The 16,193-nt window shown below is 36.5% G+C and overlaps 1 protein-coding gene across 5 annotated transcripts in view; it reads left to right on the top strand.

Moving 5' to 3' along the window:
- The window catches only part of LOC124789756, a 346,576-nt gene that overhangs the window by 284,953 nt on the left and 45,430 nt on the right, over window positions 1–16,193 (top strand). For all 5 annotated transcript variants that reach the window (XM_047257227.1, XM_047257213.1, XM_047257219.1 and 2 more), the window contains one exon: window positions 4,933–5,190. In XM_047257227.1, the coding sequence (XP_047113183.1) occupies window positions 4,933–5,190 (258 nt within the window). The remainder of the gene's footprint in view (window positions 1–4,932; window positions 5,191–16,193) is intronic.

Raw genomic sequence — 16,193 nt, forward strand, 5'->3', positions numbered from 1 at the left:
ATGTGTAATGTTAGTTGGAAGTCACTAAGTGCTCTCATTCTCAAATACAGAATGAACAGAATCTGGGTATTTGTGCACCATCAGTTATGTTGCCTCACGTTAGACACAGTTTCTAACAACATCTTAATGATTAGATTATAACTGCATGTGAAATTTTTAAATTCAGTTAATAGTTATGTATAATACTGAAAATAAAATTTTTGTTGCCCTTGGAAGTTATTAGAGATGACCAGCAATTGGCACTGGCTTTCAGTATAGTGGTTTGGTAATATAGATTATCAGCAAGTTACGATACACAGTATCAGTTTCATAACCCACCACTTCATGCAACAGATCACATTGGATTAAACTTAGTTGGATTATGGTAGCTGCTTTTGTATTAGTAGCTGACCAGTGATGTTTTTCATTCAGATGTATCACACAAGTTGATACTTGTTATAAATTCATCACTGCAGTCTTCTACTAATTTTAAGTTTCTATTGTTTTCAAAGAACAGTTATCATTTCTGTGAATTTTCAAGATTTTTTTCTGTCCATTCATTTTCTAAGTCTGTTGCTATATCTGAACAGGCCTTGGAAAAGCTGACAGTAGCAACCGACTGCCATGTCATCGTCAGCTGATAGCCATCACTGGATGTGGATATGAGAGGGCATGTGGTCAGCACATCACTCTCCTGGCTGTTCTCAGTTTTCATGATCAGAGCAGCTCCTTCTTCATCAAATAGCTCCTCAATTGGTCTCACAAGGGCTGAGTGCACCACACTTGCCAACAGTGCCCAGGATACCTGAACGATCACTTATCCAAATGCTAGCCAAGCCCAACTTTGCTGATCTGACAGGAACCAGTGTTACCACAGTGGCAAGGCTGTTGGCCTTTTTTCTGTATCCAGAAATTCCACAATGTGTGTATTCATATGCAGTAAGATCCAGTGAATCAATTCATCCAGAATACTTTTCATTCAAAACGTCTTATTTCCAAAATTTCTTCCATCAAAAAGTAAAACTTGATATCTATTTATATTTCTTTCTGCCATGAGGCATCAAGGGATCACAAATTTAGTATTGGAGGGCAGTGTGGAGGGTAAAAATCGTAGAGGGAGACCAAGAGATGAATATACTAAGCAAATTCAGAAGGATGTAGGTTGCAGTAGGTACTGTGAGATGAAGAAGCTTGCACAGGATAGAGTAGCGTTGAGAGCTGCATCAAACCAGTCTCAGGACTGAAGACCACAACAACAACAACAACAATCTTGTCAATGTAAGAGTAAATTGTTCTCTCTGGGCCTACACCCCAAAAGAACTTTTCTCAGCAAGACTGTGACTGCAAACAGCAAATGCACACAGTAAACTGACCTATAAGCTACAACCCAGATGACCTAATATAGGTTCCTACATCTTGTGCACAAGGTCTGGCTATCATAAAAGTTACTGAAGCACTACTCTGGCCTGTTCTCAATCCTGCATTGCTTGTCAGAAGTCATCTGTGAAATAGATGATGATTTTCATACACTGAGGAGACAAAAGTGGAGACAAAAGTGCAGAGGCATTGTCCATGTCATTCACACGTAGTCCTGAACTGCTCACTAATGATCAGGGCTTCCAATGCAAAAGTAACTCCATTTGAACATCACAATCACAGTAGCCATGAAGACAGCCAGAACAGGGGGATCCACCAGTACTACCATACATACGACCACTGAATAGATTCACATCCAGTTCAGAAAGTTATAGTCCATTTTGAAACAGAAGGTCTCCGTTTTGCAGCATGCAGGGTTGGGAATGCTGCAAGCTCAACATTAAGATAATTGTCTTAATTTTTTCCATACAGTGATCTATAGTTAACTATTTGCAATCTCTCTCTCTCTCTCTCTCTCCCTCTCTCTCTGTCTCTTTATCTCCCCCCCTGCCTCTCTCTGCAAAACATCCAACCACTCACTCATTTGTAAGTTCTTCCATGGTGTTGGAGTTGCCAACCAGGTATAATTTCAGTTCAGTTCATCTTTGAAGTTAATTTTATTGTCTGTTAAGTTCTCTAATGTTTTATAAAAGTTCTTTTTGTTGTTGTGCTTAAAAGTGACTCAGATGACATTAATTGATCTTTTATATGTTGTGCTCTGATCTTTTCAAGACCTTTTGATACATGTTTTCTTGCTTGTTATATTTTTTCTGTTCTTACCATTTTGTTTGCATTCAAGATATTCCAAGCTTGTTGAGTCTTTATAATTATCTCATCGTAATCATCATTCCACTGGACATGTTTCCCTTTCTTTTTAAGAGTAGCAGTTTCTTCTGCAGTCTGAATAACATCTATTTGAAATTATTCTGAACATTTAGGTATTCTTTTTTCCAACTGCATTGTGTAATAATTTTCTCAAGATAAATTCTGTATATCAAAATTTCTGGATTGGTATTGGTCCTTTTGTTTTTTGAAATATTGATCTAATTTTGAATTTAATGATAATAGGTGGTGGTCTGAATTTAAACCAGCACTCTTGGCAACTTTTACAATGAGTACCTCTAATTTGTTTCTCACGATAAATCGGATTTGATGATACCCTTGCAGCTTGTTTTTTCTAAGAATTTTTCTGAAGAATGTAGATTTTAGTACTATGTTATGCTGTATGCAAAGGCTTAGGTAATTTTCCCCATTTATGTCAGTTCGGTTATGAGCATGCAATTTTTCTACTATTGATCTGTGCTGATATTCTCTGCCAACTTGTGCATTAAACTCTCTAAATAGTAATACTGTGTTTTTTTTTTATGGAGTGTGACCTATGGTTTTCGACACATTTTGCCAAAAAATTCATGTTTGCTTTCCCTGTGTTTCATTTTTCTCATTTGTTGGTGAATGTGTATTTAAAATTGTATTAACTTTGTTTGATGATTTAAATGTTAGTGTGCAAATTATTTAATTGATTGAAATTTTATTATCCTGTAAATATGTTTTTGTCTGCAATGTAACCTGTTCCAAATTGGAGTACATTCTTCATAAATCTTTTTCCTGATTTTCCCTGAAATATTCTGAATCCTTGTGAATCGAAAGGATGTTCAACAGTAAGTTCTGTTTCTTGCAGTGCTGTTATCGTTATATTTTTTCCTCTAGAAAGTTTATTAAAGTTTTAAGAGTTCCTGTATTTACAAGTGAATTTACATTAAAAGTGGCTAGGTAATTTATGTCTCTGTGTTTGATTCTATGGGTTTGTTGTTTAAGGCCTGTTTCAGACTGCTCCAATTCATACTTTGCACAATGTCATAGGCCTTCAGGATCTGAATGCCTACTTTCCATTTCCTCTGAAATCTCTTGCAAAGTGCAGCACAATTGCTGTTTGCTTGATGAGTTAGGGGAACAAGTCTCCTAAAGATAGTATTCTGGATTTTTAGCTCCAAGGAATGCGTTTCCAGTCACACTTCTGGTGAAGAGACATTGGCCTCTTCACCACTTGTTGCAAATCAGATACATTGTGGATTTTTTCTTGTGTTGCTTCTTCTACTAGTTCCACCATTCCAGGATCCATTCTTTGTGCTTTCGCTACAATAGAAGTTTTTATTTTAACCCTAACAGGGTGCTATCAACTGGGCCAAGTGAGTCTTAGATTTTTAACCAGACTGTTACTCCTTCCCCTCCTCCTTCTTCTCATTTATTAACTTATATTTCCTTCTGCCATCTTCTTTGTGCTTGTATCTAAACTAATCAGAAATTTTAAATGATTTTTCCTTCTCTCAAACTGCTATATGTCTTGACAGTACTTGATATTTTCATTCACTTTTCCTGTCCTGTTAATTCCACTGACAAAACAACTACTGTAAAAATTCATAAAAATAAAGACTCAAATTTCTTATTTAATTCCTGTACCTATCATTTTTACTATCTGAAAGGTATGTGAAGTAAGTGATAGTTCGACTTGAAAAGGCTACTTTTCATGTCGAAGTATCACTTACTTCACATACCATTCGGACAGCAGAAATGGTATTATAAAATTTTATAATACTTTGCTTATTTTCATTTGCTTATGATGTATGGTATTATATTTTGGGGTAACTCTTCCCATTCTCAAAAGATATTTTTGGCTCAGAAATGGGCAGTTCAGGCAATAAGTGATGTAAGTTCACAAACCTCCTGTCAATCCCTGTTCATTAGTCTGGGTATTCTGACATTGCCCTCTCAATATACACATTCTTTACTGTCATTTCCTGTTAACAATACCAGGTTATTCCCAAGAATTAGCAGAAATCCAATCTGCATTTGGATCGCACTTCCTTGACTCTTGTGCAAAAAGGTATGCAGTGTACTGCTGCATCCATTTTCAATAAGCTACCAACTGAATTAAAAAATCTCAGCAGTAATCCATGCACTGTCAAATTGAAATTGAAGAGTTTCCTCATGGGTCCCTCCTATTCTGTTGAGAAGTTCCGTGAAAAATTAAGTTGATTTCTGCATTGTATTGTTGATTGTGTTTATATAAATTTATGGCTCATCATTTTTTGGCTTCGCAAACACTTTATTTTATCTGTTAATACTTTTATGTTGTAATTTCATCTACCGGCATATTCCATGAACTTGGAGGTTTTCTCATCAATTTGGTCCAATGGAACTAGATGCGTAAAATAAATAAATAAATAAAAATCAGCTCTGATTTTGATGTTTGTCTTTTGGTGCCTCATGAATAAAGAATCAACTTGTGCTTCAATTATTTTTGACAATCATGTCTGACTTCTGTTTTTGCTTGGTAAGGAAGAAAAACATGTGCAAAAAGTTTGTACAATGATAAATAAGAAGTTTTGTAGCTTATAGATTGTATATTGTTACTTAAAAATGCACAGTGTTGTATAATAATGTACAGATGTTACAGATTTTTGCTTCACAAGAAACATTTTTACATCATTATCTGGCATATCTATTCTTTACTTATTTTAGGTGCATATATTATTACAGATGTAAATGAATGCTTGCTGCGCAATGGTCATGGACCTTGTCAAGATCTTTGTCACAATGAATGGGGCAGTTACAAATGTTCTTGTGGAGCTCTGCCAGGTACAAGACTATCTAGTGACAACCATACATGTGAAGATGAAGATGAATGTGCTAGTGGGAAAGCTGGTTGTTCACATGGCTGCCTGAACACATTAGGCAATGCCTTTTGTTTGTGTCCCATGGGATTCATGCTTGGTCCAGACTGGAAGACTTGTCAAGGTAAAGATTCTTATGGCATACTGGTACATCTGTTGGCTCCTATATTTTCAATTGGGATGTTTTCTACCCAATTTAGTAATATTTTATGTGTGAAACTGATTAATTTTTTGTGAATGAGTTGCCAATTATTCTGACTTTATGACTGTTCAGATCAAATGTGTATCAGCTGACTTAATGGAACAAAACTACTCAAAGGTGATACACTACTTAGGTTTTTGTGTTTGTGTATTATGACTGGGCCAGTTGGAAACTTGGAAGGCCACTCAAGATAAATACTGGGGATTTTCATTATCAATTTGCATTAATGACATACATTTGATAGAAATAATGATATTGTAAATGATGAAGCTTATTGTTAACATCACTTATTTCAATATTGGGAAGGTAAAAGGACTAAAGAAGAATGAAGTGCAGGTTCTAATGTAACAAACTAAGATGCTGTAAGTAATGAAAATGTATAAATGTAATAGGAATATGCTGGTGGGATAACACCACACTGTAGAATGAGCTGTTTGTGGCATTGGAGATCCAAGTAACAAAGGCTGAGACATAGCAACTCAACTTCTTTCTATAATAATAATAAACTGGAATTAAATCAAATAATTTAATTCTGATATTTATGTAAAAAAATTGAACTTAAGCATAGCTTGTAGACATGGTGTTAAATGCTACATATTCAGGAAAAGACATAATTAATAAAATTCTCAAGGCTATTATGCTGTGAGCCTGTGGTAAGCTGCCATTTCCTCTGCACTGGCATTGAAACCACAACCCCAAATGACGATGTCCTCCATAAATGGGGATATAACTTTGCTTATCTAACAAATGCCAGAAGACTTCAGTGCAATGGACTGGAGGATTTTAGTAATCTTAAACTTTGGCCGTTAAAATTTACATTTTACAACAATCATTAAGGTCTCAAAACACCTACAGCAAACAAATGTAAAAGAATACACACACAAGCTAATGACTAAATCAAGAAATTTGTAACCTGAAGCTATTACACATGAGGTAAAGACTGACTGGGGAAACAAGTGCTTGTTATCATACAGAGAGATGAATATGGACAGCATGGGAACTGGAAACCTTTACTCATGGTACATACTGTATTTGTGCAAATAAAGGTCACACTTATTATCTAAATTTTGGCTTGAAAAATCACAGTGCAGCCTGTAATTGAGGTTTTTTTCCCTCTCAGATCATAAATGTCAATTTCAAAATGGTATGTATATGTATCTAGGGGGTTGAAAGACTTAATATGGTAGCTGTTCTTAAAAAAGAAAAGTGACTTTATTTTACAAAACTGCATCAACTTGTTTGTTCAACTTGTTCATTTTCTGAAGAACAACAGTGTGGTGCATGCAAATGATGTTCTGATATAAATCAAACAGCCTCAGTTGGTATCAACAGCTGTTTCAGCACAGCCAGCCAGACAAAAATGTGTTCAACACATCTACATGCCTGTAAAAAGAAAGTAGTGTACATAACACATGAAGTTCCAGAACACAGAAATATTATACGTGTTTGAATTAGGTATTGTTTAAATTTGATGTGTTCAATGAAGCTACTCTTTTCTACAAAATATGTAGTAGTTACTGCATCAGTCAGATTTATTATTAAAGATATGTGAAAGCAATTCTGCTACTTCTAAAGAGGCATATATTTTACCTTACACATTTTGTTTTATCTACTAAAAACACTGTCAATTGTTGCATTTTTGTCTGATTTTCACTTACGTCTGGAAATGTTGACTGCTTCCACATTTTTAGTAGTTGAAAATACAGATTTACAATACCTTTAACAGATGAACACTCTAGCCACATACATGAAGAATTGTAATAATATCTAGCTTAGACAGATGGAGGTAAAATTCACCTAATGTTTAACAGACTAACAACAAATTTTTATGGCTTCTGCTAAAAATATGTAATTATATGTATATTAAATCCGAACACACTGAAATATTACACATTGGGACAGGTTAACACAAGACTACCATTTTGCCCACATCAAGCACAATCATTTCACAGAATCATCAGCATCTGATTCTTCATCCTCATTAGACAATCCAGAATGCTGCTCAGAGTCACAGTTATAAAGAAGATCACTTTCAGTCACATCAAGATAATTGGAAATCCCAGTTTTTTAAAAATTTTTCATGACAAGTTCTTCTTATACTGATCACCAAGCAGCCAAATTCCAATGGCACAGTTCTGACGCAGCACAATGCAAACAGCCTCGTGGCATCAACGTAATCTGTATAGAATTGTCTTATATTAGCTTTGAGTGGATGACTGATACACACATTCAAAGGCTGCAACACACTTGTCATGACACCAGGAGTAATCACTAGGTCAAAGTTTCCTTCTTTCATATTTTATTTCACTCCATCACCATTGTGCCTGCAAAAACTATCCAACACAAGCACTAATTCTGCAAGAAAAAGGTCTCTTTGCTGTTTATTCCACACTGCTGAAATCTAGCCTAGGACCAGTTTCTCTGCCATCCATTCACTGCCTTCAGATCTTACAAGGATACCAGCTGGGAAGCTTTCTCCCTTGATCAAGGCTTTCTGATCAAAATCCACATACAGAGGCAATTTTTATCCAACATCACTGTGCACTGCTGCTTTTTAGCACTACATGTACATATTTGCACACTGCATTCCCATACTTTAGTTACTGTGGTGCTGCTTGGCATATCAAAATAGACCAGTGTTTGTCTGCGTTCCCTATCTGGAAAAATAAATAACATTTTTTGTGTTGAATCTCGTTTACGTAACACTGAAAAGATACTAAACTGTTTTCAATGCTTGAGGCAGTTTTTTCACAATTGTAGGTCTGCAATGAATTATTTCATTGCATAAATTATAAAACCATTCATATGAAACTTTAAATACTGTGGATAATATGTTTCTTTTGTTTGTTATTTTTCAGCCTTCAATTTGTATCTTTTCCACCATAATGACATATCCACAATTTCTATTTTGAATTAAAAAATCAAGCAAGTGTTTCTACGCATCTGAATATTTGATATTTTGTCCTAGAAATGCACACTGGAGATTTGAACGATATAAGAATTTCTTTTCACTTACACATCACTAATGAATGTTTTTTTCATTGACATGAAATCTGCATCCAGCTTCCCACTTTCCACATTCCTTTGCATAGCTGATAACTTGAAGTTTAAATTTTGCTATATAATTCTAGTCTGATTAAAATTACTTGATAGTTGCCACTTCAAGTATTGGGCCTCATTTCCTCCAATCAGAGCTCTTAGTGTCACACTCAAACCATTCACCATTGCCAAAACATGACAGCAATTGATCAGTACACTTCCAATTCCTTGTTCAGCATTCTTTCTTGATATGTTTGAAACCACAATCATGGGTCTGGCACTTTTATTTTGTATTTCATAATATGTGATGCTAGTGAAATACACATGTTTCATACACAACCTTAATGAAACACTACTGGATACTTCTACACAACAAGCAATTCAGTATCACATATGCAGTTATCATAATCATCAGGATCAGCTTATATCAGATCAGTTTCACAAATGAACTGAAACCAAGCTTTTGAAGGCTGCAATTCATCATTGTGACTGGGTGATACAGTAAAAAAATATAACAAATGGACTTGGTGCTCTGCTTTAGTGCAATGGCTATTGGACTAACTCACCATGTTGAAGGTTGTATGTTCGAATCTTACCAAATGTCATGATTTTTTAACTTCTAAATCTAATAAAAATTCTTTATTATTTTTATTCAGTTAATTGGTTTAAATGATTTTTTTTTATTTCTAATTCCTTACTACATCATTTCAATCTTTGTATTGACTTTATTTGCTTTTGTGCCTGTGTTGTCTATAGTCTAAAACCAAGTGGTAATGAGGACTGTTCATTGTTTGGTAACATGGCAGCTCGTGTAGACAATGAGAGGATAGTTTTAGGTAACCAATGATAGCAAGGAGTTACAGCTTGCTTGCAGCAATGAAACTGAACTTTTTCCATCTTGAATTGCTCGTAGAGGATAGCTTTAATATCTATGAACAAAGCAAAGTGATTTTAGTTATGCCACAGATTGTTGACCATTGCTTTCTCAGATGCATTACACATCACAAGGTTGTGGTTAGCTTATGACATGAGTTTAAATTCGGGGCTACAAAAGACATCTCTTGCCACAGTTCATTGGTCACTTAAATTCAGCTGATGACCCAACATCTCAAACTTTCGAAATATCTTGTGGTGGCCACTTACAACACTGCTCTGCATTACACATTAACAGGATCTGTGAAGTGACTTGCCATGTTAGCAAGTTACCTATAACCAAGTGGTAGCTGGCAGCTGATGTGGCAACACCACAGTGGCAAGTGACAAATGTTAACTATCAAGTCTTTTTCAGTGGACTATAGCATGTTTCTTTCCCATCACTGCTCACAAACCAAAGGAGTAACTTTCCTCTCGACCTTAACATGTCAGGTTTAGATGGCCTACCACCTTGGCAGAGCTCTTCTGTTCTGTTAACTGTAGTTTTGCAGGAGTTGAAGAGGGGGAGGGAGAGAGATGCTACTTAAAGTACTGCCTACTTGAACTTTCTCATAAATTTAGCAGTGCAATCTACAATTGAGATTTGCTTTTTACTATAACCTCATATCAAAAGTTTAAATGCAGCCTATATTTGTGCAAATATGGCAATAAGATAGTGACTATCAGTGGAGTCAATATCGACAAGGAACAGTTTCAATTCCATCAAATGAATGTAATGGAATATTTGTATGTAAATGTTGGATAGAAAAAAAAATAAATATTTAAAGCCCCAATGACAGCTAATGTGGCCACAAATTAGTGCTGACCTTATGTACCACTAACCTAGATAGTCAAAATGATAAAAAAAAGTGGGGAAGCATCAAACACTACATAGTACGAACTGTGTTACGTGCTTGGATATACAAATGATTAACATTACAGCACAACCACACAAAGTCAGTAGGGCTAATGCCATCTATATTGCGTGCTTAAGGAAAAAAAAAATACAAAAAGTTTCTCATTTGTAAATGACATTTGAATATGAGTTCTTTCTGAGAGGATCAAGTTATGCCTTCTATAAGCTGTTCCACCCATAGATTTCATAGGCCCCTAGACAAACTTTTGTGAGGGGCCCCAAGCCTTCTCAGCTCATAGTAGTTAATTTCCAGAAATATTGTTTCTTCATTATGTTTCACACCTGAGCAGTAAATAAAAGCTGCCTGCACAGTGCACTGCCAATAATTTATTAATTAATTGAATGTGCTGTATTTTAACAGATGTAAATATTTGTATGCACAATAATAATAAATAATAATAATAACAGCTATCAAAAGAAGCAAACCTAAAACTTAATGTGGAACCTTTGCAGCATACTTCATTATCTTGATTTAAAGACCCTTGTTGAAACTGTCAGTGTCAGCTGAACAATTTCATTCTTGCAGCTGGAGCACTTTTTAGAATCAAGTTCATGCTCTATTGATAATAATGCTAGATGATTAAGTTTCTCTTGGCTTAAAGTAGATCTTAAATGGTTTTTGATTAATGCTAATTTAGTGAATCCTCTCTCAACTGAATCATCCATCACTGGTAGGGTAATGAAAATGTTCAGGAAACACAGATGGTAACCTCAATTTATAAATTTCATTTAGAAGAAGAAAAGGAAGCCCTTTATTTCCTGTTGACTTTGTCAAATCCACAAAAGCAGCTGCACTCACCAACTTAAACATACCGAGCGAGGTGGCGCAGTGGTTACACACTGGACTCGCATTCGGAAGGACGACGGTTCAATCCCGCGTCCGGCCATCCTGATTTAGGTTTTCCGTGATTTCCCTAAATCACTCCAGGCAAATGCCGGGATGGTTCCTCTGAAAGGGCACGGCCGACTTCCTTCCCCATCCTTCCCTCATCCGATGAGACCGATGATCACGCTGTCTGGTCTCCTGCCCCAAACCAACCAACCAACCAACCAACTTAAACATTTTTATTCCTTTGTTAAAATTATCATCCATATCATCAGGGTAAATTATAATAAATTTCTTAATTGTATCCAAAGTTGTACTTATTCTGAGAATGGCTTCAAAAGATGGACAAATATTACCAATTTTCTTTATATTGAGAATCCAGCTGAGAAACAATCTTGTTTTTGATTACATCAAAAACCTCTTTTTGAAATTATTGTTCTTCAATTCCATCTGGGAGTGTGTCAGGTGCTCCACTACTACCCAAGTTAGCTTCATCAAAGAAAACCTTCCTTGTTCTTCCTCAAATTTTTGAAAAAAAAAAAAAAAACCTTTCTCAAACCAAATTTTGGTAGCCATATGCTAGATCTGCTTAAGAATTCAGACCAGAGAACTCTTATATCTTTGTCTATGGTAAATTGTTGTTGTTGTTGTTGTACTGAGACTGGTATGATGCAGCTCTCCGTGCTACTCTATCCTGTGCAAGCTTCTTCATCTTCCAGTACCTACTGCAACCTACATCATTTTAAATCTGCTTAGTGTACCCATCTCTTGATCTCCCTCTATGATTTTTACTCTCCACGCTGTCCTCCAATACTAAATTGGTGATTCCTTGATGCCTCAGAACATGTGCTACTAACTGATCCCTTCTTCTAGTCAAGTTGTGCCACAAGCTCCTCTTCTCCCCAATTCTGTTCAATACCTCCTCATTAGTTATGTGACCTACCCATGTAATCTTCAGCATTCTTTTGTAGCACCACATTTTGAAAGCTTCTATTCTCTTATTTCCCTTTTTATATTTTCTAACCTACCTGCCCGATTAAGGTATCTGACATTCCATGCTCCGTTCCGTAGAATGCCAGTTTTCTTTCTCCTGATAACGACGTCCTCTTGAGTAGTCCCTGCCCGGAGATCGAAATGGGGGACTATTTTACCTCCGGAATATTTTACCCAAGAGGACACCATCATCATTTAAGAATATAGTAAAGCTGCATGCCCTCGGGAAAAATTACGGCCGTAGTTTCCCCTTGCTTTCAGCCATTCGCAGTACCAGCACAGCAAGGCTGTTTCGGTTAGTGTTACAAGGCCAGATCAGTCAATTGTAAGAGCCTCAATTTTTTATTTCAATATCAAGGCAATATTTTTTGACTGCATGATCAAAGTTCTTACAATTATATAGTTCAAAATTACTCTCCAAACATTCAAGAGAATCATTGTTTCAAACTTGGAAAAATAACTGATCAGGGCATTTATGTTTACTCATCTGTCTTTTTTGCAAAACAATTACATGAGAATAAAAATATAGTAACATCTAAAATTCTTTTTAACAGCTAATTTCAAAAGTCTCTTTCTTTTGGCAACAGTTTATGAACATTGAATGCACACTGCTACCTACTAGGCTTTATTGATGACATATACATTCTAAATAATTATTTTTATGTGGCAAACTGTTCTTGTGATCAGGATGGATAGAGTATAGCTCTTTCCAAGTTGTTTTCATGTAGACAAATACTTCATATAGTTCCCATAACCTAGCTGAAACAGGCTTTTTGGTATCATTCTGAAATAATAATCATGACCAACAAAAGAGCTTTTTTTGGCTGTCCTACACTAGCCAATCTCTTTTCACTTCAAGTGAGCAATTGGAATACAAGTGATGCTTGGTAAATTTTCTGCTTTATTTGTCTACAAACTGCTGACCTGTTCAAAGGTCAATATTTGAAATGTCATTTCTAAAAATTCTGTTTTTATCACTATTATTGAGTGGACATGGCCATTGCACAAGATCACATGAATTCCAGTCACAGGCACTACATTCATTAAACACAGACTTTTGTTTGGTTACCCCTCCATTTGGCGGAAAAATGTCTATATCAGATGCAGTCAGCATAGGTTTTTGCTCAGAACGATTTTCTGCTTCTTCTGATGTACACACATTCGACACTGGATTATCTTTTGGCAAAAGATAGCTACCTATTGGTCTTTTTTTATTTTCTCTACTTCTCTCACAATCTTTTCATCCTGTGTTCAGTTATATATCAGCTTCTGTGCACCAGATTTATGTACATAGCTCATCATTATCATGGAAATAATTAAAATACCCACTAAAATATGTTTACACATGTAAGAAAAGCTTTAAATAGCAGTAAAAGTAAAACCACTAAATTAGTTTTCAAATTTTTAACCTACCTCAGATAAAAAACAATATAAAAAATTGCCTGATAGATTCACAGATACATGTAGAACCCCACACAAGCAAAAAAAGCCAAATTTTCCAGAAGACCAAGTTGCAGGAAGTGTTTAAGAGTGGGTACCAGGTCACCAGCATTGTGAAGCCTAGTGCGGGGTTGGCTCAACTGACTGACAGCACAGGGGAGTTATGTAGGAATTTTACGTAGGAGGATCAGGTAGTGATAGTGGGTGAAGCAGGGCCAGGGAATATTATGTAGGGGGTGACCTGGTAAAGATAGCTACTCAAACTGGTGGCACTAATGTGCATTTTGTGCAACTGTTTCAGCGTCATGATCAGCTTCACCTTAATGCAGCTGTTGGGTGCATTAACATGGGGCTGGGGAGGGTGCTGATGGCAGAGGGCATGGGTCACATCTCAGTGGTACCAGTTGGGTCTATCAGTACATCGGGGTTACCTAGGTATGGCCCGCATCTCAATAGGTATGGGAAGGGGAGGCTGGTTAAGCTTAGCAGTGTAGTGAGTGGGGGTGGTGGTGGTGGTGGTGGTGGTGGTGGTGGTGGGGTCACTCATGGAGAAATTCCTGTAGCAGTTGGTGTCAGAGCTGCACCTCTTTTCGATTGAAGTGACAGGTATGCCTGCTTAAAGGAAGTCCCTCTAACTAAGGGCTCACATTCCGAGGATGTAATGTTTCCAAGTAGAGAAGGAATACGCATATTTCATCAAAATATAAGAGGTATTAGAGATAAAGTTAGTGAATTGCTTATAGATGTTGACTCTGAAATTATTGGTATATCAGAGCACCACTTAATTTGACAATTCAGAGGCTTCCTTTACCAGGATACAGATTAGCTGGCTGTTTCTCAAGGAGCTCCTTGTGGGGTGGGTTAGTGGCTATGTACATAAAAAAACAGAATTCCATTTGAGTCCATAGACGAATCGCGACACTGCACTGAATGGATATTTGAATGTTGTGCAGGGGCAGTTGAATTTAGTGAAACTAAACCTCTAATTGTTGTTGTTCATAGGTCCCCCAACTCCGACTTCAGAGCATTTCTGCTCAAGCTAGAGAGGGTTCTTGATTCACTTTGTAGGAAGTACCAGAAATTAGTTATATGTGGTGACTTCAATATTAATTTTGTGTATGATGGTGCAAGAAAAAGTATGTTGGTAGATTTCCTAAATTCATATGATCTGATGCAAACTGTGTTTTTTTTTCAACTAGGATGCAGAGGAACAGTAGCACAGCCATATACAATATTTTTATTCATTCTTCATTATTAGATGGGCATTCTGTTAGTAAAAGCGTGAATGGACTTTCAGACCATGATGCACAAATTTTAACACTAAAAGGCTTTTGTACTCAAAACCAATGTCATATTTATTTACAAACTCTGTAGGAAAGTTAATCCAAAAGCAATAGAGAGTTCTTTAAACCTCGTCAAGGAACAAAAGTGGCAGAATGTTTATAGTGCTGATAACATAGATGATAAATACAATGTTTTCCTTAACACATTTCTCATGCTCTTTGAAATTTGCTTTCCATTAGAACATTCTAAATGGGGTACTAGCAGTAATAGGCAGCTTGGGTGGCTGACTAATGGGATAAGGATATCTTGTAGAGCAAAGTTTGTATTCCACAAATATGAGTTATACGCACAGTACGTGAGCATGGTCTGTATCCCCTTCATCGGCAGAGTGTACAACATCTGTATGAAGGCAATGCTGCTGCCCGACAAGAATTCTGTTAGTGGATCATTACCAATGAGTGATTAATTCCATGCATTCTGTTCACTGATGAGTCAACATTTACCCACAATGGAATCAACACCAAGTGCAACTTTCATGTATGGGCCAATGAAAATGTACACGCTACTGTGGAAACGAATTTTCAGTGATGTTACTCAGTCAACATGTGGTGTGGTATTATTGATGACCAACTCATTGGTCCAGTTGTTTTAGACAACCATCTTATTGGGACACAGTATCTTGAGTTTCTTCAAATGTGTTACCAGAATACATGGAGGATATCCCTTTGACAACACGAGCTCATATGTACTTACAGCAGGATGGAGCTCCTACACATTCCGTATAGGCAGTGACACAGTATCTCAACACAATGTATCCTGGTTGTTGGATTGGTCGCCATGGAGTCATTGCTTGGCCACCGAGGTTACCCGATCTTATCCCATTGGATTACTGTTCGTGGGGGTGGCTGAAGAGTGACTTCTACAAGTGCAGAGTGGACACAAGAGAGGAACTTCTCGCTCGTATTTTACATGCTTGTGCTAAGGTAAAGGAATGCAAAACTGAGCTCCGATTAGCGACTCATCTGTCTACAAGAGCAGCAACATGGATTGACATTGATGTCTTCTGTGAGGAAACGTACATGATTATACAAACCATAACATAACAGTATCTTAATTTACCATCAGCTGCACCTTTCCTGTTCCTAGCTTTCATTGGTTTACCTGGAGACAATTAAGAGAAGGGTATGTATTTATCAGACTTTTTTGTTCAGAATCACCGGTAGTATCACCCGTCAAAGCATGTACCTTTTCTCCTGACTCGCCCTGTGTAAGTTTTGTTCCTATGTTTGTATATCCTTTGGGGGATGGTGGAGGGGAAGGGGGGAGTGGTTGGAATGGAATTGATTATGCAACTACAGTATATTATATTTTGTACCTTCATTATAACCATTTATGAAATGATGTTTTTGCATTTATACCTTGCACTTCGTTTAATTTACATTTAATTTGATTATTCCTCTCATTTTGTAAATTTTAAAGGCTAATATCTTGCCTGCATGAGGTCTGTGTATTTGG

The sequence above is a fragment of the Schistocerca piceifrons genome, chromosome 1, assembly GCF_021461385.2.
Source record: "Schistocerca piceifrons isolate TAMUIC-IGC-003096 chromosome 1, iqSchPice1.1, whole genome shotgun sequence".
NCBI classification, from domain to species: Eukaryota; Metazoa; Arthropoda; class Insecta; order Orthoptera; family Acrididae; genus Schistocerca; species Schistocerca piceifrons.